At 39.4% G+C, this 26,712-nt stretch overlaps 1 protein-coding gene across 1 annotated transcript in view; it reads right to left on the minus strand.

Moving 5' to 3' along the window:
* Window positions 1–1,065: 1,065 nt before the first annotated feature.
* LOC115213744 (fibrinogen-like protein 1) overlaps window positions 1,066–26,712 on the minus strand; it is a 48,787-nt gene continuing 23,140 nt past the window's right edge. The window contains exon 2 of the mRNA XM_029782596.2: window positions 1,066–1,959. Within this exon, the coding sequence (XP_029638456.1) occupies window positions 1,328–1,959 (632 nt within the window). The 3' untranslated portion in view covers window positions 1,066–1,327. The remainder of the gene's footprint in view (window positions 1,960–26,712) is intronic.

Below are 26,712 nucleotides of genomic sequence, written 5' to 3' on the forward strand. Positions count from 1 at the left end.
CTTTTACATCCCTTATCCTTATATTTTTTATATTTTTAATATTTTTTAATATTTTTTATATTTTTTTATATTTTTTTACCTTCCGTCCTTAGTTCTCGCTTCTTTATCTTTATCTCTATTTATTTATATTACCATGTTTTTTTCACGTCTGTGTGTATTTATATATATATTTATTTATATGTTTATATATTTATATATTGATTTATATATTTATATACTTAGATACTCTTTTTATATCCTTATATATTTTTTTATATTCTTATATCTTTTTTATATATTTTTAAAATTTTTACTCTTTTGATATTTTGAAATTTTTGCTCTTTTACTACCTTTTGCACCCATCACCCTCCCTCTTTGTGATCCCTAACTCACTAAAGATTCAGCCCCCACAACCCCTTCCCTCTCTATCTCAACATCCAAACTTCCTCATTCTACATCGAGTGAGAGACGATATGGACGCTTCGCTTTTGTGCTGGTGCCCCACCCTGTCGTACGCGACTGTGAAGATTTGCATCCCCAACGTAAAGCTTATAATGTAATACATGTCCTTGAAGTAGTAATTGTACGCGGCTGAAGAAGGCCATAGACACACGCACACACACACACACACACACACACACACACACACACACACACACACCACACACACACACACACACACACACACAACACACACACACACATATATATATATATATATATATATATATATATATATATGTATGTATGTATGTATATCCTCATCGACATCTTGAGCCTGTCATTGTTATTTTCTATGCAGTACGAAGTTTTGATACCACTTTAAAGCGATATAGCTTGAATCATTTTCCTAAGCACATAAAAATTAAAAATAATCACCCCGTCTTCATACTTTCTTCATATGAAAATCTCAGGTATTCGTTCTTTTCATAAAGTTAAAACTTTTTCGTATGCGCATCACACATATTCCAATATATTGCTTCATATCAAACATATTTAGTCTTAAGCCACCATAGCCAGTTATTGAAAGGTAGTTGGTAATCTGATTTAGAAAATGTACAATATGGATAAACAATAAACATTATAAAAGAGACAAAAACTACAACTTTAATCTTTTTAATAAAAGATGACGTCAGAGAAAGAACAGGGAAATAAAATATAAGGCGAAGTGTCTATGTGTATGTCTTCGTGTGTATATGAGCATCTGTGTGTGCGTGTGTATGTGTGTGTGTGTGTGTGTGTGTGTGTGTGTGTGTGTGTGTGTGTGTGTGTGTGTGTGTGTGTGTGTGCATTGCGTGTAGCATTATTTAAACAGCATTCAATTTAGACAATCCTAAAAAGAATGTAATTAATGATCTAAGGGTCTTATTTTCATTTCAGTTGCTTTTAGCTGTTCGTATTTCCAACTGTTCCAGGCTATTCCACGGAATTTGGCATATGATTTACGATGATATAATCCGTTAAGCATGGCCCGCCAGCAATTTGTAAACCACCATCCGCCATCCCATTGTGATGCACAATTGACACGCGCGTGTTTATCATTATCCCTGTCCATTGTGCTGAAAAAGGCATAATTGTGCAAGTAGAAGCTGTTACGTGCAGTTCCGCTGAAGGACGATACGTGCAATCTATATTTGTCTCGCTCCCCTTCGAGTTTAAAACTTTGATACGTCGCATAGGCACGGTTTCCGTTGAAATCCCATAAATCAATTCGCAGTTCGTATGCTTTCTGATTGCTGAGAAGAAAAATGTTCTGGTTTCCTAACCAGAACTCGTTGCTAACATCACCAAAACCAGTTTTATAATCCAACCATTTGCGATTGAAATTTTCAGTGCCATCCGCTCGACGCTGGAATAACAACCACCCACCACCATCTGTATCCATATCACACCAGACAGCCAAACTGCAAGTTAGGCCCTCTGGTTGTATTTTATAAACTCCTGATGTTTTGTGGCCGGCTTTATAAATAGCTGAGCAATCTGAAATAAATAAAACAAATAATCAAAATTAATCTTTCATGTTTTCATGAGACAATGCTATTGTATAAATATTTCACTTGTGTAACTAACTATTAAGTATAGATTGTTTGCTAGATAAATCACTGGGTACAGGACTTTAGATATTCTATGTATAAATACTTATGGAGATCTCCATTTTGCTTATTGCAATCCATGTGTGAATTTGATCTCTGCACATCAAGTTAACAAAACAGACAACTCTGTAGTCAATGAAGAAGTCTTAACTTGAACACTCTATAGGCTAGAAATTAGCAGTTAAGTCTTTCTCAAATCAAACTTTGATATACAAAAAAATAAGCGAAATTGTCATGGATGGAACACCTTTCATCATAGGTCTACTGTTCTAAAAAAAATATCTCAACCCATGGGTAGCCTACAAGTGAACCCTTATACAGCCACTCTATTTTCTACAAATAGCAGGCAAAATATCGTTCATATCCCACTCTACCACCTTGAAAAAGGACACATTGAATAATATAATCCTACATACAGTATGTCGTACAAAAAGAGGGTGTGTTTACAGCTTGAACGCCTATTATTATAGGATTTGTCAATCAGAGATAACTTGATGTTAAATAACGGTTTCAACTTTTGGCTCAAAGGAAACAGTTTTGGTGGGTGGGTACGTCTTATTTCTTCAAAGCTCTCTTGATAATCTCGCAAAAGATACTATTGGTATTCCTGAGGCATTATTGACCGTGATCTACCCCTTGTTAGAACTAATGTTAAGCTTCCACTCTGGAATTGCACTGGAGATGTAATCACTTGGTTTCACTCTCTTCATGATAAATATTAAACGCCTTCCATCCGGCCCTTACTCTCCGCAAGATCTCCTTTTCGATGACTCGGCACATATTCACTTCTTGTCCCAGGTAACAGACCAAAGCCTTGTAAGTGGATTTGGTAGACGGAAATTGAAAGAAGCCCGTCGTGTATATGTATGTATGTGTGTGTGTGTGTGTGTGTGTGTGTGTGTGTGTGTGTGTGCGTGCGTTTGTGTGTCTGTGTTTGTCCCCCCACCATCGCTTGACAACCGATGCTGGTTTGTTTACGTCCCTGTAACTTAGAATAAGTACTAAACCTTCAAAGAAAAAGTCCTCGGGGTCGATTTCTTCGACTAAAGGCGGTACACCAGCATGGGCGCAGTCAAATGACTGAAACAAATAAAAGAAAAGAATAAAATAATGTATACAACAGGCTTCTTTCAGTGTGTATCCTTGTATCTGTGTTTGGCCCCACCACCGCTTGACTATCGGTGGTGGTGTGTTTACATCCCAGTAACTTAGCTGTTCTTCAAAAGAGACCGACAAAATAATTATCAGGGTTTAAAAAATAAGTACTGAGGTTGATTCGTTCGACTAAAAATTCTTCAAGGCGGTGCCCCAGCACGGCCGCAGTCTAATGATGGAAACAAGTAAAAGGTAATATACATACATACACGCACACACACACACACATACACACACACACACACACACACACACACACATACACACACACACACATATATATATATATATATATATAATATATATATATACGACAGGCTTCTTTCAGTTTCCGTTTGCCAACTTCACTCACAAGAACTGGGTCGTCGGCCTGGGACTATAGTATAAGACACTTGCCCAAGTTGCCAAGCGGTGAGATTGAACCCGAAATCAAGTGGTTGGAAAGCAAGCTAACTAACATACAACCACATCTAATATAGAAATAATTTTAAGAGTTATAGGCGTAGGAGTGGCTGTGTGATAAATAGCTTGTTTACCAACCACATGGTTCCGAGTTCAGTCCCACTGCGTGGCACCTTGGGCGAGCGTCTTCTGATATAGCCTCGGGTCGACCAAAGCCTTGTGAGTGGATTTGGTAGACGGAAACTGAAAGAAGCCCGTCATATATATGTATGTATGTGTGTATGTGTGTGTGTGTGTATGTTTGTGTGTCTGTGTTTGTCCCCCAACATCGCTTGACAACCGATGCTGGTGTGTTTACGTCGCCATAACTTAGTGGTTCGGCAAAAGAGTCCGATAGAATAAGTATTAGGCTTACAAAGAATAAGTCCTGGGGTCGATTTGCTCGACTAAAGGCGGTGCTCCAGCATGGCCACAGTCAAATGACTGAAGCAAGTAAAAGAGTAAAAGAGTAGTTAATATGAGTTAATACAGCTTAGATTATCTTACGTAAATTTGTATCTATTAGAGCCTCGGCAATCCTGAACACTGACTGATAGCGTTTGTAGTGTTACAGATGATGACAACAATGATGACGAATATTCCAATGGCGAGACAACGTTGACATCTACATTCTAGTGACAAATAAATACCAACAAATATGGTATAGTTTTCTCAGATAATGTATATATAAATGTGCCGAGGGAAGCTGGAAAGAATAGCAAAAGCTGACTTTGCAGGTTAGCGAAGTTATGTAGATAGCAACGGAAAATTATTTGAACTCTGTCTGCTGCCTTATCTTGACTTGGCCTGGATTTAATGTCGAGACATAAAATAAACTTAAACTAGTTGACATAGCAGAACGTCTGGTTTGGGAATAACGCTTGCAGCCGGTCTGTTACTCACACTCTCACGCTTCCCTCTACTGTTATTTGCTGTTCTCGTCCCCCGCCCCACCGCTTTTAATTCCCGCTTCCATCATACCAACAAGTTTAATGATGAGAGCATTAGCAGCCACGATATGACAGGCGATGAAATGAAAGAGAAAGGTAAAGAAAGAGAAGAAACGGAGATTGATAGACGAGGAAGGTATGGGTTGGAAAAGGAAAAAATTACAGTGAAAAATGGAACGAGAGGATAGGATATAAGGTCAAAAGAGTAACGAAAAATTAATGGAAGACGGACGCATGCTGACGAGGGTAGACAGACAGATAGATAGATAGATAGATAGATAGATAGATAGATAGATAGATAGATAGATAGATAGATAGATAGATAGATAGATAGATAGATAGATAGATAGATAGATAGACAGACATTGGACGAGGGTAGAAATAAAGCATAAAATTTAATCACACACACAAGACATATAATATGCACACGCATAAACACATAGACAGCCTGATGCACATATTCACAGACATATGTACATACATGTTCATATGTATATGCATATCTATCTATCTATCTACCTATCTATCTATCTATCTATCTATCTCTCTCTCTCTCTCTCTCTCTATATATATATATATATATTACATGTGGAGGCGCAATGGCCCAGTGGTTAGGGCAGCGGAATCGCGGTCGTAGGATCGCGGTTTCGATTTCCAGACCGGGCGTTGTGAGTGTTTATTGAGCGAAAACACCTAAAAGCTCCACGACGCTCCTGGTTATCCCTGCTGTACTCTTTCACCACTCTTTCTTCTGTTAGCCTGCTCGCTTAGCCAGCGGGGTGGCGTCATTCGAAGGCTAAAACAATGCGAACGCATTGTGACCAGCGATGTGTAACAACATCTGATGGTCTGGTCGGTCACGTGGTCACGTGATATATATTGCATACACATACGTAAGCATATATAAACATAAATATATACACGTGTGTGTCCCTCCGTGTGTGGTGCACTACTCCATCAGTTGGTCATGTGAGCGTCAAATTGTTCGCTCAATGAACTACTCGTTGAATTAAAGTACGAGTGCTTGAGTATTCCACAGAAACGTAATGCTCGAGTAGAACAGCATGACAGCGCAACAATGCAAAGCATTAGAGATATATTACACGCAGTGGTTTCGGTCTGGGAGCGTCATGGCTACGGAACAAACTCCTTAACAATTCGCGTGCGCGTGCGAACACTCACACACACACACACACACAGACACACACACACGCAAGCACGCACATATTTGTGAAAGCTTTTGTGACAATAAGCTTGCTTGCCAATCTTTTTTGCTAATACCACGGCTGAAAATTCCTTATTCCTGAGCAGTGTTACTACACCTCTACTAACAGCACTAGAAATTCTTCCCTTCTGCTGCCAGTTACTGCAGACGTCTGCCAAGAGGCCGCCAAGCAAATCCGACACGAATATATAGAATCCATAGGACAGACCGCCCAAACTGGGCGAGTTGCGACTTGGGTAATCGTGCATCGTCTCCCGTATTTCAGGAATCCGTTATCGGCTTTTCGCAGAACCTCGCGATCAGAGAACCTCGCGTTCGCTACCGAAAGCTGCGGCAAGCCGTCTAGATACAAACTAAAATCTGCTATTGTCGTCGACCCACCGCCCTCCCCGCACAGCCGAGCAAAGTACTGTTGGAAAGTCGCACACATCTGCTCGTAATCGAGTAGCACCTGATTGTGGCCTTGTTGCTGCATCGAGTTTCCACCGCTCGGGCCCATCGGACGGTTTTAGTTCCTTCGTGTCAGAGCACAGAGGCCTTATCTCTGATAACGCGGCCTTCTTGTTTCGCCTCAAAGAAATGGTCAAGGGCCATTTTCACCGCTAGCACGTCCATCGCAGTGCCTTTACTAATCGCCTCGTCTAGATTGCTAATTAGTTCTCACTCTTATCTATTTCTTCCTATGGCTAACTCTGCTAAACGCTATCGATTCTACTCTAATCGTCCTCTTTAGGACGATCTACCACCCGTGGTTGACGATTACTCCTATCAACCATCGTTTAACTAGTTCATTAATCCGGTCTCTGTAGCCTTTGTGTGCCGATAAGGATGCGTTCAACTCCCAGTAACCAGATCCCCGTCAACGGGTTCTATCTAAATCGACTGTGCAGATCACAAATTTCTGGTCTGTGTAGCCGACCACTTTAGATTGTGGACGACTTGCGTTATTCCTATTCTCTAATCTAACAAATACTCTATCTAGATGTGATCTGGATGGCCCGTTGTGGTTGCTCCATGTCTACATTGGCACATCAGAGAAATCCAGTCACTAGCTGGAAATCTGAATTTTAGAGGCTTTTACGCCCACTTTTCCAATACATTAGGCCAACACAGACTTTCCGTGCGTTTAAAATATTATCCCAGTCCCCCACTAGTACTAAAGTGCGAAATATTCTCAGGAATGTTTCTAGCCCGATGTTAGCAATTTTTATTTTCCAACAGTTTAATTTGTTGTGCGAATATGAAATAATAATAATAATAATAATAATAATAATAATAATAATAATAATAATAATAATAATAATAATAATAATAATATGAGATGATGATGATGATTTCAAATTTTATCACAAGAGCAGCAATTTTGGGGGAGAGTGAGTCGATTATATCGACCCCAGTGTTCAACTGGTACTTATTTTATCGATTCCAGAAGCACGAAAGGCAAAGTCGACATTGGCGGAACTTGCACTCAGAACATGAAGACGGACGAAATACCGCTTTGCATTTCGCCCGGTGTGCTAACGATTCTATCAGCACACCGCCTTAACAACAACAACAACAACAACAACAACAATAATAATAATAATAATAATAATATAATAATAATAATAATAATAATAATAATAATAATGATAATAATAATAATGATGATGATGATAACTCATTCTTTTATTGGTCACAAGGGTTAATATAAATCAAAACATTAAAGGACAGCACAAGACTATATACAAAGGGTTTTACAAAATACAATGTAATAATACAATGTAACAAAAAACTCTCAATGGGGGAGGTGCTTTAAAGGTTACTCGTGGAAAAACCCCTAAAAGCCACGGGTGCCTGATCAACAGGGCAAGAGCCCATCTCCTTTTATACATTTTTTACAGGTGTATTCTCAGAATTGGTCTATCCATACTGGCCATTTTTCCGACATCCACCCATTGGTCAGCAATGCTCGGGCACTGGACGAGTGCGTGCAGAACGGTTTCATCGCTCTGAGCGCACCTCGGTCGCCCGGCTGAGAACACGTCAGCGCCCCGCAGTAGCACTGCCAGGCGAGGGATTTCTGGAAGTTAAATAGTAATAATAATAATAATAATAACAATAATAATAATAATGATAATAATAATAATAATAATAATAATAATAATAATAATAATAATAATAATAATAATAATAATAATAACAGTAACTGAAGATCTCGCATTTGCTGAAGAACACAGAGAGTCTATGGCAGAAATGAGGCAGAAAATCCTGAATACGCTTGAAGTTGTAAGACATACAAGTATGAATGATAGAGAACCACTTCATAAACTCTCAAATACAAACCAAAATAAAAAAACAAATCCAAATTGGCAACTATGTAACAAATGAAATAATACGAGAATTAAAACCTGATTTTACTGAGTTAAATGAAATTATTTACGCTTCTGCTAGGGCAATTGAACCAGCTGTATGCCCCCGAAAAAACAAAGAAAACCAAACCTGGGAAGAAATCAAACCTGGAGAAGTAAAATTGAAAAAGAGATTGAATTTATGAGAGGGGAAATATCAATATTAAATGAACTAATATGTGGAAATGATGTAAGATCCAGAACAGGAAGAAAGATGAAGAGAAAATTTGGATCCTCACCAAGAGAAGAACTGATATCAATAAAAGAAACGCTGAAACAAAAAGTCCAAGCAAAAGCCCAAAGAATACGAAGATTTGAGAAGAGAAACAAGTTTTACAAGCAAAATAAGCTGTTCACATCCAATGCCAAAAAATTCTACAGAGAAATAGGGAAGGAGAAAGTAACCGTTAAAGACCCCCCTCCCATGGAAGAAGTTCAAAACTTTTGGAAAAGTATTTGGAGTGACAAGAAGACATACAACATAAATGCAGACTGGATTATACAAACTGAAGGATCCTACCAAAATTTACAACAACAAGCATGGGAAGACATCACAATAGCAGACCTAAGAAAGGCACTCACGAAGGCCCATAATTGGAAATCCCCCGGTAAAGATAGGGTGCCGAATTTCTGGCTCGCATCACTCCCATGCGCACACGGTAAGCTAGTTCAGCTGCTCAATGGAATTATGAGAGACCCAAAGAAAACACCTGAATGGTTAGCAAGTGGCATTACTTACTTACTCCCAAAGAATAACGAAACCAACCTTCCAAAAAACTATCGGCCTATAACCTGTCTATCCACCACGTATAAAATCCTAACATCTATCCTGGCGGAGAAAACATATGCATTCATGGAGAAAAACGATATTTTCCCCATTGAACAAAAAGGGTGCCGGCGAGGCTCTTACGGATGCAAAGATCAACTGCTAATCAATCGTATGATCCTTGAGAACTGTCACAACAAGCGCAGAAATCTCAGCACCGCATGGATTGACTACAAAAAGGCCTTCGACAGTATACCGCATCCATGGATCTTGAGATCGCTGGACATCTTCAAAATTTCCCCTGTGATTTCAAACTTCCTGAAGCACAATATGTCGTTGTGGAATACGAATCTCCAATTATACCACTCTAATGGAGTACTTGCCTCAGAAAATATAAACATCAACTGTGGAATTTTTCAAGGTGACTCACTTTCACCTTTAATATTCTGCATAGCCCTAATATCCCTTACAAGTGAATTAAACAGAACAGGGTATGGGTATAAAATTGCCAATAAAAAAATAAGCCATCTATTTTATATGGATGACTTAAAACTTTATGGTAAAGACAATAATGAACTTGAAGGCCTATTGCGCACCGTGAAAGCATTCAGCGATGACATCGGGATGGAGTTTGGACTTGAGAAGTGTGCCAAGGCCACTTTCCAGAAAGGGAAAGTGAAGACCACAAATTCAGTCGTGTTAGATGTTGACACAGTCATAAGAGAGCTTGAGCAAGAACAAACATACAAATATTTAGGGATAAATGAAGGCTCTGGTATTCAGCATGCAAGCATGAAAGAGAAAATCAGGAAGGAATGTTATAAGAGAGTTCGTGCAGTCCTGAAATCTGAACTAAATGCACGTAACAAGGTGTTAGCTATAAATTCCTTAGCAGTTCCAGTTGTTACTTATAGCTACAATGTGTTGAACTGGAATATGAGTGAAGTAAAGAATATAGATAGAAAAATACGCAAGCTGCTGAGTTGTAATAGGATGCACCACCCAAAGGCAGACGTAGATCGCCTTTACCTTCCCAGAGCCCAAGGAGGTCGAGGCCTGATCCAATTTGAACTAGCTTACAAAACAACCACAATTGGACTGGCCAAATATCTCGAAATATCGAATGACTGGATACTAAAGCTCGTGGAAAATCACGAGACGAAAGAAGCTTCATTCTATCATAAAGGAAAGCAAAAAATTTGCTATTGATCTCGTGCAGGATACCCAAACTGAACAACCCGAGGGAAGTACGGCAACTATTGTTGCAAAGAAGGTGAAAATGATGGCAATGAAAAAAGCGCACGAGCAATTGGCTGATAGGTGGGAGGAGAAACCTCTGCACGGCAAATATGTGACCCGCAGCAAACAAGCTGATGTTGACCAGAAGCAAACCCATCAGTGGCTACGGAGCTCAGGGCTAAAAGCAGAGAGCGAAGGTTTCATCCTGGCTGCTCAAGATCAAAGCCTATTAACCGGAACTACCAGGCCAATGTGATGAAAAATGGAGCAGACCCAAAATGCCGATTCTGCAACGACATGATTGAAACAGTGGACCACCTAATCTCTGGATGTAAAGTCTTAGCACCAGTGGAGTATAAATTAAGACATGACAGAGTTGGCCAATATCTCCACTGGCTAATAAGTCGGCATTACAATATCAAAACTGCCGACAAGTGGTATAATCACCACCCTGAGGCTGTAACTGAAGGAGAAAATGTAACGATTCTGTGGGACTTTCCAGTACATACAGACCGAACCATCAAGGCCAATAAACCAGATATTGTTGTGAAAGACCAAAACAATAAAGTTTGCTTATTGATCGACATGAGCATCCCCTGTGATCATTATATCTCAGCGAAAGAGTTTGACAAGCTCAGAAAATATAAAGACCTACTCATTGAAATTGAGAAAATGTGGCATCTCAAGGCGGTTACAATACCAGTGATCGTAGGAGCACCAGGAATGATCAAGAAGGGAACCGAAAATTATATGAGAATGATCCCTGGCTTACCATCCCTGCAAGAAGTGCAAAAGATTGTCTTAACTGGTACATCACACGTATTGAGAAGAGCATTGTCGATGTGAGAACTGTTGCTGCTCATGTATTTTAATTTAACTTTAAAAAAAAAAATTTTTTTAATGATGAACGAACTACTGAGTTTGGTTTAATAGCCTACCAATGTATACTGAGTTTCTTTGCCCTAGGAGTCGGGAAGACACTCGGCAAGAAATGGAAGCAAATTTGAAAGAAGAAAAAAAAAGTAATAATAATAATAATAATAATAATAATAATAATAATAATAATAATAATAATAATAATAATAATAACAATAATAATAAGGTGGTTCTACTACCGAAATGAGGTAGAATTGATAAGATGGAAGGAATTATATTACCAGACAGGCAAGTTATGAAGGAAATTGACAACAACGCGTGTAAGTACTCAGGCAATTTAAAAACAGATCAAATAAAAAGATGGAAATGAAAGATCTGTTATCGAAGAAATATAAACGGAGACTGAAATCACTGTTAAGAACAAAGTGGTAGAAATAAGATATTGGCTGTCAACACACGGGCCGTTGCAGCTCTAAGGTATAGCGCTGGTGTGTTAGTGTGGTGAAGTGCTGACCCTAAGGATCTTGATAGAGAAACGAGGAAAATGACGGGGATAAGTTGTTTCAAACGCGACAAAGAGGAGGGAGATGTCTCTTTAGGGAAATATGTGTGAAGTCTGATAAAAATAATCTGGCATGGTATACAAAGAATTCAAAGGAGAAATTAGTTAGTTAGTTAGTTAGTTAGTTAATTTGGGTCAAAAGCAAATAGCAAGGCCATGTAGGGGGACATGGAGTTAAGTACAGGGTGGTGTTCATGTAAAGAGTTCAGGCCCCTTGAGGTCCAGGGAGGCTTTGAACAAAGCGGTCGTCGGCATCTTCACCATCTCGTCTGGCAGCTTGTTCCACGGATCCGCAACCCGGACGGAGAAAGCTCCTCTCCTTCGATTGAGATGAAATCGTCGCAGGTAGAGCTTTTCGGAATGACCCCGCAGCCGACGCTCCGGAGCAGGAGTGAAGAACAGCTCTTTCGAGAGGTTACACTTCCCGCTTATGATGTTGTGAGCGAGAATGAGATCACCACGGCGGCGGCGTTTTTCAAGAGAATAAAGGTCGAGCGTCCTCAGCCTTTCTTCGTAGGACAAATTTTTGAGACCATGAACCAGGCGGGTAGCCAGCCTCTGGACTCTTTCGAGGTGCTGTATGTCTTTGAGGAGATAAGGAGAAGAGGCTTGAATCCCATACTCCAATATGGGTCTCACCAGCGTGACATAGAGTGGCAGGAATATGGCTGCTGTGAGCATTCCGAATGACCGTCGAATCAAAAACAGAATTCCGCGCGCTTTGTTGGCAGCATAGACGCACTGGGCCGAAGGCGAAAAGGAGGAATCCACCAAGATACCCAGGTCCTTTACCTGATCGGTCCTCTCCAGCAGCAGACGACCCGGCTCGAAATCAAGTTGAGTTGCAGGAGTAGAGCCGACAGGCAGATGACAGCACTTTGACACGTTCAGACACAGGTCCCAATCGTTAGACCACTTCCAAATTTGGTGGAGGCAAGAAATTGGTGGCAAGAATAAGAAGGATAAAAGTCCTAAGCAGTGATGAAGCAAACAAAAAGGGAAAATTTAAACAAGACAGATAGAATGACACCTTGAACAGATGGAAAAAAAATGTATGGTCAATTCTTGCAGGAAACGCCCGAGACAATTGACAAAGGTAAGATCTAGGAATAGACTAGGAAAAGCGACTTGAAAGTTGAAACTGAGGCCCTAATCTTCGCAGCCCAAGAATAGGCACTGAGAATGAATTATATCAAGTGAACTATTGACAAGTGACTTCATCACTTTGTAGGTTGTAGGTGAGAAATGTGAAACAATAAACCACATTATTAGTAAATGTAAGATGCTTGCACAGAAAGAGTACAAGAGAAGATACGACAACATTGCCAGATCCGTTCACTGGAAGCTCTGTCATAAGTATGACGTGAGCAAAAGTGAGAAATGGTGAGCACCAACTGGAAAGGGTTGCTGAAAGAGTCTTGTGGAACATGACCATCCAGTGGCTAGAAAATCTGACATTGTTGTAGAAAAGAAGAACGAGGAAATTATTATGGATTTTGTTTTACCGGGGAACGACAGGGTGAATGAGAAAGAAAATGAGAAAGTTGTGAAATATCATGAGCTAAAGAGGGAAATCAGGAAACTATCGAGAATCGAGTACTTAGAAGTGGTGCCAATTGTGGTTGGGGTACCGGGAATAGTTAGTAAAAGGTTAAGAAGCTGAGAATTACCATCAGGATGGCACTGTAGCAGAAAACAGACTTGTTAGGAACAGCAAGGATTCTAGGCAGAATGGTAGAATGTTGAAGGAGAAGAATTGACTCAAAGGATCTTAGACCATTTGATACGGCTTACCCTTTTGGTATAGTGACGGTATAACATCTGCCAGAGCAATAGCGTCACGAATGACGATGATAATAAGAATAATCTGACGTATAATAAAATGCAACGTGCGCTTCGTCTGTCACGCTCGTAGAAGGAGAGTAAAACAACAAACGGAGTGGGAGTGAGTAGCAATCAGCGGCACTATATGTAGGTGAACTGTAGTAAAAGGTTTTTCTCTGAAGTCGCTGATATTTTAATCAAAATAAAGCTGCAAATGTTTATCGTAAATTGTATTTGGTTTATCAGTTTCATACACATACACATATGAGGTCTAATCAATAAGTATCCGGACTGTTGGCATAGTAACGAATCTAAAGTACACAGAGTAAAGCCGCTTGGCACAGGTTGATCTTGAACTTTGCTGTGCATGAGCACTAACTTTTAACGTTCTAGCTCACTGAAAGGCATTGTCGATCCCGGCAGCATTTGAACCCAGAACGTAAAAACGGACGAAATGGTATCTTAAGCTGAAAAATAACTTTAACTGAAATATAACTGTTGTCATACTCAGTCCTGTGTCCTTACTTAATTTGCTTGAATAAATTTTATGTTATTCACACAATTAAATTACGAAATATACTATTGAGTTCGTTTCTTTAGCGCAGTAAATTTGACATGAGACTGTTGTAAACGTATTAGATTGCAATTTCAATTCTTACATGAAAGATCACAAGGGAAATTCAGCAGTGTCTAATTAAGACGAATATGCATTCACTAAGAACATTATACGGCTACATTTCAGCCTAGGCTGCGCACGGGAATTCAGGTATTCAGTTAATATCTAATATTCATTCACACCCACCCACGCGCTCGCACACACGAACACACACACACACGTCATACACGTCATATGATATAATATGATATATATATATGTGTGTGTGTGTATAATTTTCATCATTTTGAACCGTTAATCCCTACACATTTTTCTCTCCCAATCCTTTCTGTCGGAGAGCGTAGGCTCGAAACGTCAAAGACCTTTCCATTCTTCCCCGAGCGTTAAACTAATACACCTACTTGCTGTTCTTTCACCTGTCTTCGGCTTTTGTTTTCTGTAAACTTGAACTATACATATGATATATATATATATATATATACTTTTATATATTTGTAATGAATAATTATGTTTTGCAATGTTCTTGATGTGAAATCGTGTGCTGAAAGAAATATTGTTATATTTGGTGGATGGTAATTTTTGTTTTGTCAATTAATCATATGTACTCTATACTTGTTGTTCATTTCAGTTTTATTATTATTATTATTATTATTATTATTATTATTATTATTATTATTATTACTATTATTATAGTGTCCTTTGTCTGAAATCTTTCGTTACAACATGCTGTGACCTCGTCAACGACTCTCCATTTCACATGTCTCTTCTTGTTCTGTTTAGTCCAGTGAATGTACTAAAGAGAACAGAAGGAGACTAATATATATATATTCAAATTATGCACCTCTATAGAAAAAACATCATGTTTTGTTTAAACGTCTGAAACTGAGGTTTTTCGTCGGGATATATCCCTTTAAAGAAGTATACTGCTATAAATACAATATGTTTCAGAGTTTGTTGAAATGAAATCAGGGAAGCGACAGATACCATATATCGCAATACATAATGCTTATCAATGCCGCATATTCGTGTCACTTCTGAAACTAAATCGAAATCTCTATTCTGAAGTATAAACAGATAGTGTATAAAATGTTTACTAATTTCCAGTGGCAGCCCATAAGTAGAATAAATCGAAATTATGCCATAGAAGCAGCTCTATGTTGTAAACAAATGGTATAAGCATTACCCTACGGTTGTAACAGAGAGAGAAAAATGTAATAATACTTTGAAAATTTCCAGTACATACAAACAAAACCATCAAAGTTAATAAACCGGATATTGTTGTAAAAGACCAAATTAATAACACAGTCTGTTTGTTTATTGATATGAGTGTCCCTTGGTATCATATTTCGACAAAAGAATTTGACAAGCTCAGAAAATGTAAAGATTTGCTCACTGAAATCGAAAAAATGCAGCATCTCAAGGAGTTACAGTACCAGTGATTGATTGTAGGAGCGCTAGGAATGACAAAAAGAGGAATTGAAAATTATTTGAGAATGATCTCTGGCTACAAGAAGTGCAAAAGATTGTTTTAACTGGTACGTCATATGTATTAAGAATAGCATTATCGCTGTGAGAACGATTACTTTCGATGTAAGTAATGTGTTCTTTACTGTGTTTGATATTGTTCATGAACAATCAGGTCTGTTTATCTTAATGGCCTATCAATGTACACAGAGAGTTTCTTTGTCCTAGGTGTCGGGAAGGCACATTCGCAAGAAATAGAAACAAAATTGAAAGAAGAAAAATAATGAAATGCTCAGCCGTATTTCGTCTGCCGTTACGTTTTGAATTCAAATTCCGCCGAGGTCGACTTTGCCTTTCATCCTTTCGGGGTCGATAAATTAAGTACCAGTTACGCACTGGGGTCGATGTAATCGACTTAATCCGTTTGTCTGTCCTTGTTTGTCCCCTCTATGTTTAGCCCCTTGTGGATAATAAATAAACATATTATCAACACTTCGTCTTCGACGAGCTGTCAGAATCGTTAGAAATTAGCATAACGTGTTTTGAGGTCTTTTTCCTGAGTCTCTATCTTCTAAGCTCATTTCTACCTGGGGTCAAGTTTGACTTCTATTCATTCGGCGATGTGGCTGTGTGGTAAGTAGCTTGCTAACCAACCACATGGTTCCGGGTTCAGTCCCACTGCGTGGCATCTTGGGCAAGTGTCTTCTGCTATAGCCCCGGGCTGACCAATGCCTTGTGAGTGGATTTGGTAGACGGAATCTGAAAGAAGCCTGTCGTATATATGTATATATATATATATATGTATGTGTGTGTTTGTGTGTCTGTGTTTGTTCCCCTAGCATTGCTTGACAACCGATGCTGGTGTGTTTACGTCCCCGTTACTTAGCGGTTCGGCAAAAGAGACCGATAGAATAAGTACTGGGCTTACAAAGAATAAGTCCCGGGGTCGATTTGCTCGACTAAAGGCGGTGCTCCAGCATGGCCGCAGTCAAATGACTGAAACAAGTAAAAGAGTAAAAGAGTAAAGCGTCCAGTGCTGGATCGATGGTCTTCTTTAATACTTCTTTTAAAATTGCTTGCCATATAAATCAACTAGAAAGAATTACGATTAAGAAAAGCAAGGGAAGTTACTCATATCAATTTCAAGTAGAGTTATCTGTAATCTCCCAGCAGTGTAATTCTTCAAATATGAAATACCCAGCATTATGACCCTTTTGCATATAAATGATAAAAACAGCAAAAGTATATCCGATGAAGACTCGTACCTCTAGTCTTGCAGATATTATCATTTTTAAGAGAAAAAGTTATGCCAAGGCGATATATTTGCTCAAAATTTTTTTGTATTACATTTCCACACGGGCCCCCACACAATTCCCAACTACCAAATTCATTCACCAAGGCACTGTTCGGTCTGAGGCTATAGTACAAGAGTTGCCCAAGGTGACGCGCAATGGAACTGAACTCAGAACCATGTGATTGCAAAGCTAGTTTCTTAGCCACAAAGCGAAGCTTGCATTCGGAAAGAGAATGGGCTTCATAAGGTTTAACAAACAGCAATATTTAAAGGAACAAAAGCTAATGAAATTCAAACACGCTTTAGATATTCTCACTTCTGGTGCACAGTTAAAGCCTTGAAGCTTACAACATACAACTGCGACCAAGAATTCAGGTTTGTTTGCTCAGAAGTTGCGACAGCTTAGTGAAGGAAAAATCTCTGTGGCTTCTGATAATAGAATAATCAGCAGAGCTCTTTGAACCACTCCACTGACCTCTCAGAAGTCCAGGAATTGTTGATGCCTAGAGAATTTTTAGATCTTGGCAAAACCTGTCTGTTTCCATGTCTGAAAACAACCTATTTCTTCAGGAGGAATATCTCCATATCTCCAGCTATGGAGATATGTAATTGATTTATCGACATTTAACTTAGGTTACATTTGATCTCAGAAAATAACACAGCGCATTATTACTCGACATTCTAATGATTCTGCAAACTCGCTATCTTTCACATACATACATACATACATACTACATACATACATACATACATACATACATACATACATACATGTATATATGTATGTATGTATGTATGTAGGTAGGTAGGTAGGGAGGTAGGGAGGGAGGGAGGGAGGGAGTGAGGTAGGTAGGTAGGTAGGTAGGTAGGTAGGTAGGTAGGTAGGTAGGTAGGTAGGTAGGTAGGTGGCTGGCTGGCTGGCTGGCTGAGTAGGTTGGCAGGTATATGTAAGTATGTATATATGTATGCATGAATGCATGTATGTATATATGTATGCATGTATGTATGTATGTATGTATGTATGTATGTATGTATGTATGTATGTATGTATGTATGTACACACAGGCAAATACATATACTGGGGAAAGTAAAAAATTACCAGTACTTTCAACATAACTTTTTTGGGGGGGGAGGGGCTTATCCACATTACTTTCAGTCTCGCGTGCTAAAAGGTAGTACACTTGTCACATAACCAAGGTTTGACCTTGATCGCTCCAGTTTCTTCTTTCTTGTTTTACAGAGTTAAAATGGTTGCTCCGCTGGTAATGCACACTAAAGAAGAACAAGGATCAGTGATTCGATTTCTCTGGTCTGAATGTGTGTCTAGGGCTGAAATTTATCTCAGACTTTCAAAACGGGCAGCGCTGAACTGCGCATCTGTATAAATGGATCGAGAAGTTTAAAAATGGCCGAATAAGCGCAAAGCACAAAGAATGAGCAGTACGGCCACCAACTTCCACTACAGACGTGAAAGTTCAACAAGAGCGATAGATGGTTCTATCGAACCGACGAATGACCGACGATGAAGTGGCAATGTTTTCTGCATACAAGTCACGCTTCCGTGAAATCTGTGCAAGATGGGTACAATGACAGCTTGCTGAAGCGCATAAACGTAATCGTGTGGAGTCCTGTCAACCACTACAACGATAAAGGCTAAGCTTTCGTGGAGAGAATAATCAAACGTTATAAGATCTGTGTCCTTCACTTTGAACCAGAATTCAAAAGGCAGGGAATGAAGGGGAAACTCCCGAAATCGCCGTCGAAAAAGAAATTCGGGGCTCAATCTTCAACAGAAAAAGTGATGCTAGCTATTTTGGGACACGCAAAGGAGTCTATACTATAACACATTATCTAGAAAAAGGGGTCTACAATCAGCAGTGTAGTCTGCAGTAAAATGCTAGCCAACAATCTGAAACCTGCAATTCGTACAAAACACCGAGGTCTATTGTCAACGCAAATATTATTGTTACGCGACAATGCATCTCCTCATACGGCCGCCCACACCGTTGAAACCATTAAAACATTGGATTTCTAGTTACTGGAACACCTTATATGCAGTCCAGATCTCGCCCTTTTCAACTGTCACCTCTCTGGACTGCTCAAATATCCTTTACGATAAGTCATCGATTTGTTACAGACAAAGAAGTGCAGCAAAGGGTGCATAAATGGGTGCGCAACCTACAGAACACTTTCTTTTCCGATGAAATAAGCAAGCTTGTGGACCGCTGGAAGAAAAGCATCGAAAGTCACGGAGACTATGTCGAAAAATGATGTAATCGTTCTTTCCTTGTTTTTGTTTTCATATATTACGGAAACAAGAATACGAATAACTTTTGGCTTACCCTCGTATATGTACATGTATTTATCTATATATATACATTCATATATACATATATGTGTATATTTATACGTGTGTGTGTGTGTATGTGTGTGTGTATGTGAGTTCGTGCGTGGGTGGCGTGCATGGCGTGCGTGTGTGTGTGTGTATGTTTGTGTGTATGTGTGTGTGTATGTGTGTGTGTATGTGAGTTCGTGCGTGGGTGGCGTGCATGGCGTGCGTGTGTGTGTGTGTATGTTTGTGTGTATGTGTGTATGTGTATATGTTTGTGTGTGCGCGTGCGTGGCGTGGCGTGCGTGGTGTGCATGTGTGTGTGCGGGTGTGTCTTACACTCATATGTTTAATTAACATATTTTTGGCCTCACTCCAAAAATAAACCCTGTTGTTAGACCACAGAATTCTCAGTAGCTAGGGAGGAAAGAAGATTAATTAACTGGGGAGCCGACATGGCATATATCAGATGAAATTTGTCAACAAAATTAGAATTTTTAAAATGTTCTTTCCCATAGGTGTCAAAATACATCAATGGGTTTAAACGACAGAATTTTCAGCAGCTTGAGCGGACGTCGGCATATTTTCTTTGGAGATACGCCGAAATGGAAATGTTTTATGACTTGCGGCCAAAGTGAATTTTTAAAAGCTGAAACTGTGAAACCGTAATTGTACAACGTTGTTTATTTTCTAAAGCTTCCTAAACGTCATCTACTGTAATGAAGGACTCGTCACAGATTAAATGACGTAAAAATCGGTAACCTGAAGGAGAGTGATTCTTTCTTCGGGGTAACTGTGATATTTGTCACTTTAACCACTGTGATATTAGTCAGTTCAATCCCACAACGAGGCACCTTGGGCAAGTGTCTTCTGCTATAGCCTCGGGCCGACCAAATCCATGCGAGTGGATTTGGTAGACGGAAACTGAAAGAAGCCCGTCGTATATATATATATATATATATATATATATATATATATATATATATATTATATATATATATATATATATATATATAACTCTAGTGCTAAAAATAGCTCCGAAGCAACCACAGAAGATCTGTTTCCAACTAGAATCAACATACATTTAACGGAAGGAAAGTGAAATACAACGAATAAAATAGATTGACTCTATACAATTGTTTCATTACTAATGCAATATGCAGTTTTACTTACATTTGCATCTATAAATCTTCGGTAGAGTTTGTCAGAAATGCAATTATTTAGATCGATTCGAGCGTCAAAAACACGAGCGGTCCAACCAATTACATTTTTAGTTATGTCTCAAATTCCGCGCCAAAAGCATGCCTAGACTCCATTGGAAACGTATGCCGCATCAAATAAAATATTAACTGCCGCATGGTTAAATTTATAAAATTATAAATGAGGGTGAAAAATCGATATAAGGGGAGGGGGGAGATAGGAGGGGGAGGAGGAAGGAGGAAAGAGGGAGAGGGGGAGAAACAAGGGGAGTGAGGGAGCAGAGGGAAGTGGAAGAGGGAAGGAGGGAGGGAGAAAGAGGGAAGAAGGGAGAAAGAGGGAGAGGGGGAGAGAGAAGGGGAGAGAGAAGGGGAGAGGGGGAAGGAGGAAAGAGGGAGAGGGGGAGAGAGAAGGGGAGAGGGGGAGAGAGAAGGGGAGTGAGGGAGCAGAGGGAAGGGGAAGAGGGAAGGATGGAGGGAGAAAGAGGGGGAGGAGGAAGGAGGAAAGAAGGAGAGGGGGAGAGAGAAGGGGAGAGGGGAAGGAGGAAAGAGGGAGAGGGGGAGAGAGAAGGGGAGTGAGGGAGCAGAGGGAAGGGGAAGAGGGAAGGAGGGAGGGAGAAAAAGGGAAGAAGGGAGAAAGAGGGAGAAAGAGGGAAGAGGGGAAGGGGAGTAGGGGTGAAAGGATGAAGGACTGAAGAGAAGTAGGGGTCGGGGGGAGGTAGGTGAGGAGGGGGAGATGGGGGTTAGATGAGGAGGGGGGGGAGAGTTGAGACCAAATGGCGTATAAGAGCGAAGAGAGAAGTTAATTTCTGTTCACGGCGCAAACGGGAATCCGGATGGCCTCTGTGTAAGGACAAACCGAACACAGACAGGTGTTGCAAGGAGTGACCGGTGGAGCGGAAATGGCGTGAGACTGGTGTGTCGTTCGCAAGGTGGATGTCACGAAGGTGTTCCGCGAACCGGTCAGCCAAGCGGCGTCCCGTTTGTCCGATGTACAAGGAATGGCAGAGAGAGCAAGAGACGCAATAGATAATATTGCTGGAGGTGCAGGTGAAGGAGTTGATGATGCGATAGGGTCGATGATGGGTGCTATACGGTGTTGGTGTGTTTACGTCCCCATAACTTAGCGGTTTGGCAAAAGTCACCGATAGAATAAATACCAGGCTTAACAAAAAGTAAGTACTGGGATCGATTCGTTCGACTAAAACAAACTGTTCAAGGCGGTGCACCAGCATGGCTGCAGTCAAATAACTGACACAAGTAAAAAATGTTTTAAAATGTTTGATCGACCCCACGTTTCTTGAATTGTCGAAAGCCTATGAGACGCAATTAATTCCTCTGTGACTATTCATTTAGGAAAGTGAAAACATCTATTGTTTAAAGAAATCGCACTGGAGGAAAGTTTCATTCTATGCTAGGTATAAAGAATACACCTGAGAGAGAGGCGGAGGGCTGGAGGGAGAGAGAGGGAGAGAGAGAATGTATGTGCATGTGTGTGTTTGTGTGTGTATGCGTGTGCGGGCGTGCGTACGTATGTGTGTGCATATATTACGATAAAACATAGGTTCATAACTACTGTGGTGGTTGGGTCTCCATTGAACGTGGCTGTGACTATTCTGTCATTTACTGGTATTACTTCAGCCAATGCTTTCTCTGCCAAACCGTTAATTACTAATCCTATCCCTCCTGCTACAGCACCATTAGTACTTATCAATGCACTTGTTATTACTGTGCAGCCTTCAAGTCGTTCAATGAAAGTAGGGTCTTCTTCATGCTCTATCTTGTGTTCAACTACTCCAAGGATGTTTAGTTTGCATTTGTTAAAGTTGTTAGCCATCTCCAGACATGTCTCTTTTCCCCTAAGTGTTCTTACATTGAGTGTTCCAATTTGCAGGTACTTTTTACTGTTCTTAAGTTTGATTCCTCTGTTCTCGCCATCAGCTACTTCTCTTCCAGTTGGATTTAAAGAAGTACCTTAATCAGTCTTTATATATAATTTAAACACAAATTAGATACAATACTCGAGGGAAGGTTTAAGTCAAGATATCATTGACGCCAGCACTTTGTTTTTCCCTAATGGGATAAAAGACAAAGTTGACCTTGGCGGAATTTGAACTCAGAAAGTAGAACTGAAACAAATATCAGAAAGCATTTTATTCGACACTGACGATTCTGCCTACTCGCCACTTTTATAACGAGCGAAATGATGTTTCATCAATTAGACCGATTCCTAATTAATTGTATATAACAGAATAACTCAGCTGTATTTCTGCATGATAAGCGAAGTTGTGTGACTGTAAGCTATATAAACCTAGTGAGTCTCGCCGGTCAAAACCGTTTTTGTAACCAACCATTTATACATTAACTTTAACAGCAGTAACGTGATACAGAAGCAAATGTCAAGATATTACGCTGAGTCAGGTGTCCTGTTGATGGAATATTGCATTTGTAACTGCTGATGCTGACATACACATTGCAAAAGACAGCGATACTAACGAAAGCGAATAAAATATAAGAAAGAAAGAAAAGTTTTAAATATATTCTAGTCACTTGCTGATGTAGCTTTGAATATGATTGAATTAATTGCTTTTGCTACAGGGAATAGTAAATTATAAATAGGAAAAATACTACATAATAAACAATCCAATACAAAAATTAAAAAAAAACTTCAGTCTAGATAAAAGAGAATTCCCAAATGTTATGAAGAATGTCTATGTATATATTTCTCATAGCAAGAATGTCTATGTATGTAATTCTCAACGACAAACCTCCCGGTAGGTTTGTCGTTGACGTGATTAGAAAATTAGGAGTAAGAGCCTGCAAGAACTGCAAAGAAAACATGTTGAATATCTAAATGTATCTGAGAGCGATTATATGTCTATATGTATTTAATTCTTCATCTATGTTTGCAAATATTTGTATATGTTTGTTTATGAATGCAAAAAATTAATGTCAGGTTAAATCATGTTATTAGAGTCGTGCTGAAAGACCTTTTGTAGAAACCATATTTTTGCTTGTTTCCCTGTGTACTTATATATAGCTATAACTTGTGTATAACTTGTGTAATGAACTGCAGCTCTCTGGATCGTTGGGACAAGAAATGAGACTTCACCTTCAAGGACAAGTCAGCTAAACAGTCAGGTGGTGATGGAGGTGGTGGTTGTGGTGGTAGTGGTGGTGATGGTGTTGTTGTTGTTGGTGGTGGTGGTGATGGTGGTGGCGATGGTGTTGGTGTTGGTGGTTGTGGTGGTGGTGGTGGTGGATGTGTTGTTGTTGTTATTGTTGTTGTTGTTGTTGGTGTTAGTGGTGGTGGTGGTGGCGGCGGCGGCGGTGGTGGCAGTGGCGGCGGCGGCGGTGGTGCCGTCACTACTTGCAAAACAAAAAACTATAGTACAAATATCAAACTTCAATCGAATCATATTTTCAACTTTAAACCACAACGTCAAATTCATCGTACATTAGAAATGTTATCAGATGGTGATATCTAACATGTACATGTTGACATTAATTTACATTAATGTTGATTAATTAACGATACCAAAAGTATTAGTGAATTAATGTGATGTTGTAGCATTTAAGACTTTGTTTTTACGTTCAGTTTAAAACAAAATCAGGATCCATTGAAGGAGAGTCCACCAATTTAAATTCTCCTTGAATTTAAATGGATCTATAATACTTAAGAACTTATGGCATTTTTCAGTTGGAAAAGTTTCACAGAAAAAAGGTAGTTAGCTTCAGCGTTCATAAGAATGGTGCCAACAGATTGTATGTCTCTAGCATATCGATAATGTTAGTGATGACTTTCATTCCTCCATCCATCCATTCATCTTCTCCACCCACTATTACTGGGAGAGTCGTGGCGGCAGAGTCCTCAGGAACTTCTTCCAAAGGGTCTTATCAAAAGTAACCATCAGTACACTTTCCGATTGGATTCCCAACTGAAGCTTTGGATATTATCCAACCATCTCGTTCTTGATCTACCCATAGGTTTCCTGCTTGCTGACTCGGCTTGAAGACTCAATTTTGCGATTATTTCCGCGACATTCTGTTGTACTGAAGCTGTGATCTCTCAATACGAAGAAGTAGCTGCTCGTAATGAAGAGACTCCTTGATCTCCAAGCCACTTACTTTTGTAGTGACGTCATCTTGAGAGTCTTCAGTACGCGTGTGCGGGGTTAGAATCTTCTAGAAGGCCTGCGGAAGTTCCCTCATGCACATGCGCTAAACAAAACTGAAGGAAAAAGTTCTATCACGTTCCTTGCTTGCGTCTGGGACTCGAGACGCAGTCGTTCAACACTGTAGACGTGTTTTTGAGTAGCAGATTCGCCTACGCTCCTGTCCCAGACGCATAGGATTGACCAGCTCTGTTTGTTACTGGAGTTTCTGTGAAGTTATTTTCACAAATGTCTGATTAACTCCAGATTTGCTGTGTGGTTGCTGACTGACCAAATGTACCTTTTACATATACCCGAATATAGAGTTATATATATTGTTCGGATGCTTTCTTGTTTCCTTACATCAACATTTTTTTAAAAACAAAGCGGAAGAAATTCTACCCTTTGTCAAGTAATATTATTCCAGAGATCCTTTAGAAGAACCCTATCTCAGTCCCTTGTATTCGTGATCGTACTCTTTCACTGGTTACTTGACCTCCGTAAAAAAAGAGCATTCTACTTAGTATTTCCTATTGAAATTTGTCTTACATTTCCAAGTCAATAAACCATGGAAGATTTATTTAGAATTTCATAAAGGAAGGAATCCATAGAAGAAATATGAATGTAATCTATCGTGTCTAAGCCGTCGTCTTCCAGTTAGTTGTCAGTTGGCTGGTGAATTGTCAAGCTTTAGGTAAAATAATAAATATTCTTTTCTACTCTAGGCACAAGGCCCGAAATTTTGGGCGAGTGGGCCAGTCGATTAGCTCGACCCCAGTACGCGACTGGTACTTAATTTATCGACCCCGAAAGGATGAAAGGCAAAGTCGACCTCGGTGGAATTTGAACTCAGAATGTAAAAACAAACGAAATACCTATTTCTTTACTACCCACAAGGGGCTAAACACAGAGAGAACAAACAAGGACAGACAAACGGATTAAGTCGATTACATCGACCCCAGTGCGTAACTGGTACTTAATTTATCCCCGAAAAGCAAAGTCGACCTCGGCGGAATTTGAACTCAGAACGTAACGACAGACGAAATACCGCTAAGCATTTCGCCCGGCGTGCTAACGTTTCTGCCAGCTCGCCGCTTTGGTAAAATAATAAATATTGAAGACATTGTACTCATTACGATTACCCTCACCCACATGTTAGCTGGTTTATATACAATGCCCTTCCAAATATGCAGTCGGACATATAAATATTATTATGGTTCAAGTGAAGCTGAAGTGTCTGAACTGTTCATAATACCCACAAAACAATGTAATAAGTTCGTAGTTATATGCGAGAATTAATAACTCGGATCTAATCTGCTGATAAAACTAGCTTCTTTATTTTAAAAGTTCTGCTCGTGATCTAATATAATTTGCAAGATTGGTGATTGTAGACCTCTCTTTGCCTACGGTTGAATGGATTAGATGTTTTCACACGGTTTCTTGTTCCTATACCTAAGAAAATCTCTCAATACGATAAATGTAAAATTTATTGTGTTTGTAACTAAGACAAGCTAGGAGGCCATCTGGCCATCTGAGCAAGTAATTTAGTTGTATTTTCTGAACGTGCACCGAGTATTTCTTCTTCTTCTTCTTCTTCTTCTTCTTCTTCTTCTTCTTCTTCTTTCACTTTCACTTTCACTTTTCAGATAATAATCCTTAAAAGACTTTATTTTCTGCAATTCTTATGGGACACTACATTCTGAGACTGTACTTCATGACGCTAAATCTTGCCACAACTTTGGCCTCTTACTGTACGTTACATATTTGCGTATAGATATATATTTTTTAATGCATATTTCATTGAAACATTTTTCCATTGAGATACCATCAAGGGATCTATTTTTTTTTTCATTTGCAAAATATGCATTTTTTAAAAGACAGTAAAAAATCTGTAAATCGGCCATAATAATGTAGCCTTCCAGTCTCATTGTTTTGAATGTATGATGTTGTAGAGAAACAAAATGGAGAAAAAAGTTACAGAGGTTTAAAAATCGAAATAACTATATTTTTAGCCAATAGCGAGACAGAAATTTTCTGCGTTTAGCAGAGCGGTGTCAACTTTAAGATTGTACGCTGTGGAATTTAGAGCCTGACCTGTTCATTGTAGGTTTCTAAATAAACAGAAATACCTAATAAAATCAACATGTGTCATCATACTG

The sequence above is a fragment of the Octopus sinensis genome, linkage group LG1 (genome assembly GCF_006345805.1).
Source record: "Octopus sinensis linkage group LG1, ASM634580v1, whole genome shotgun sequence".
Lineage (NCBI taxonomy): Eukaryota > Metazoa > Mollusca > Cephalopoda > Octopoda > Octopodidae > Octopus > Octopus sinensis.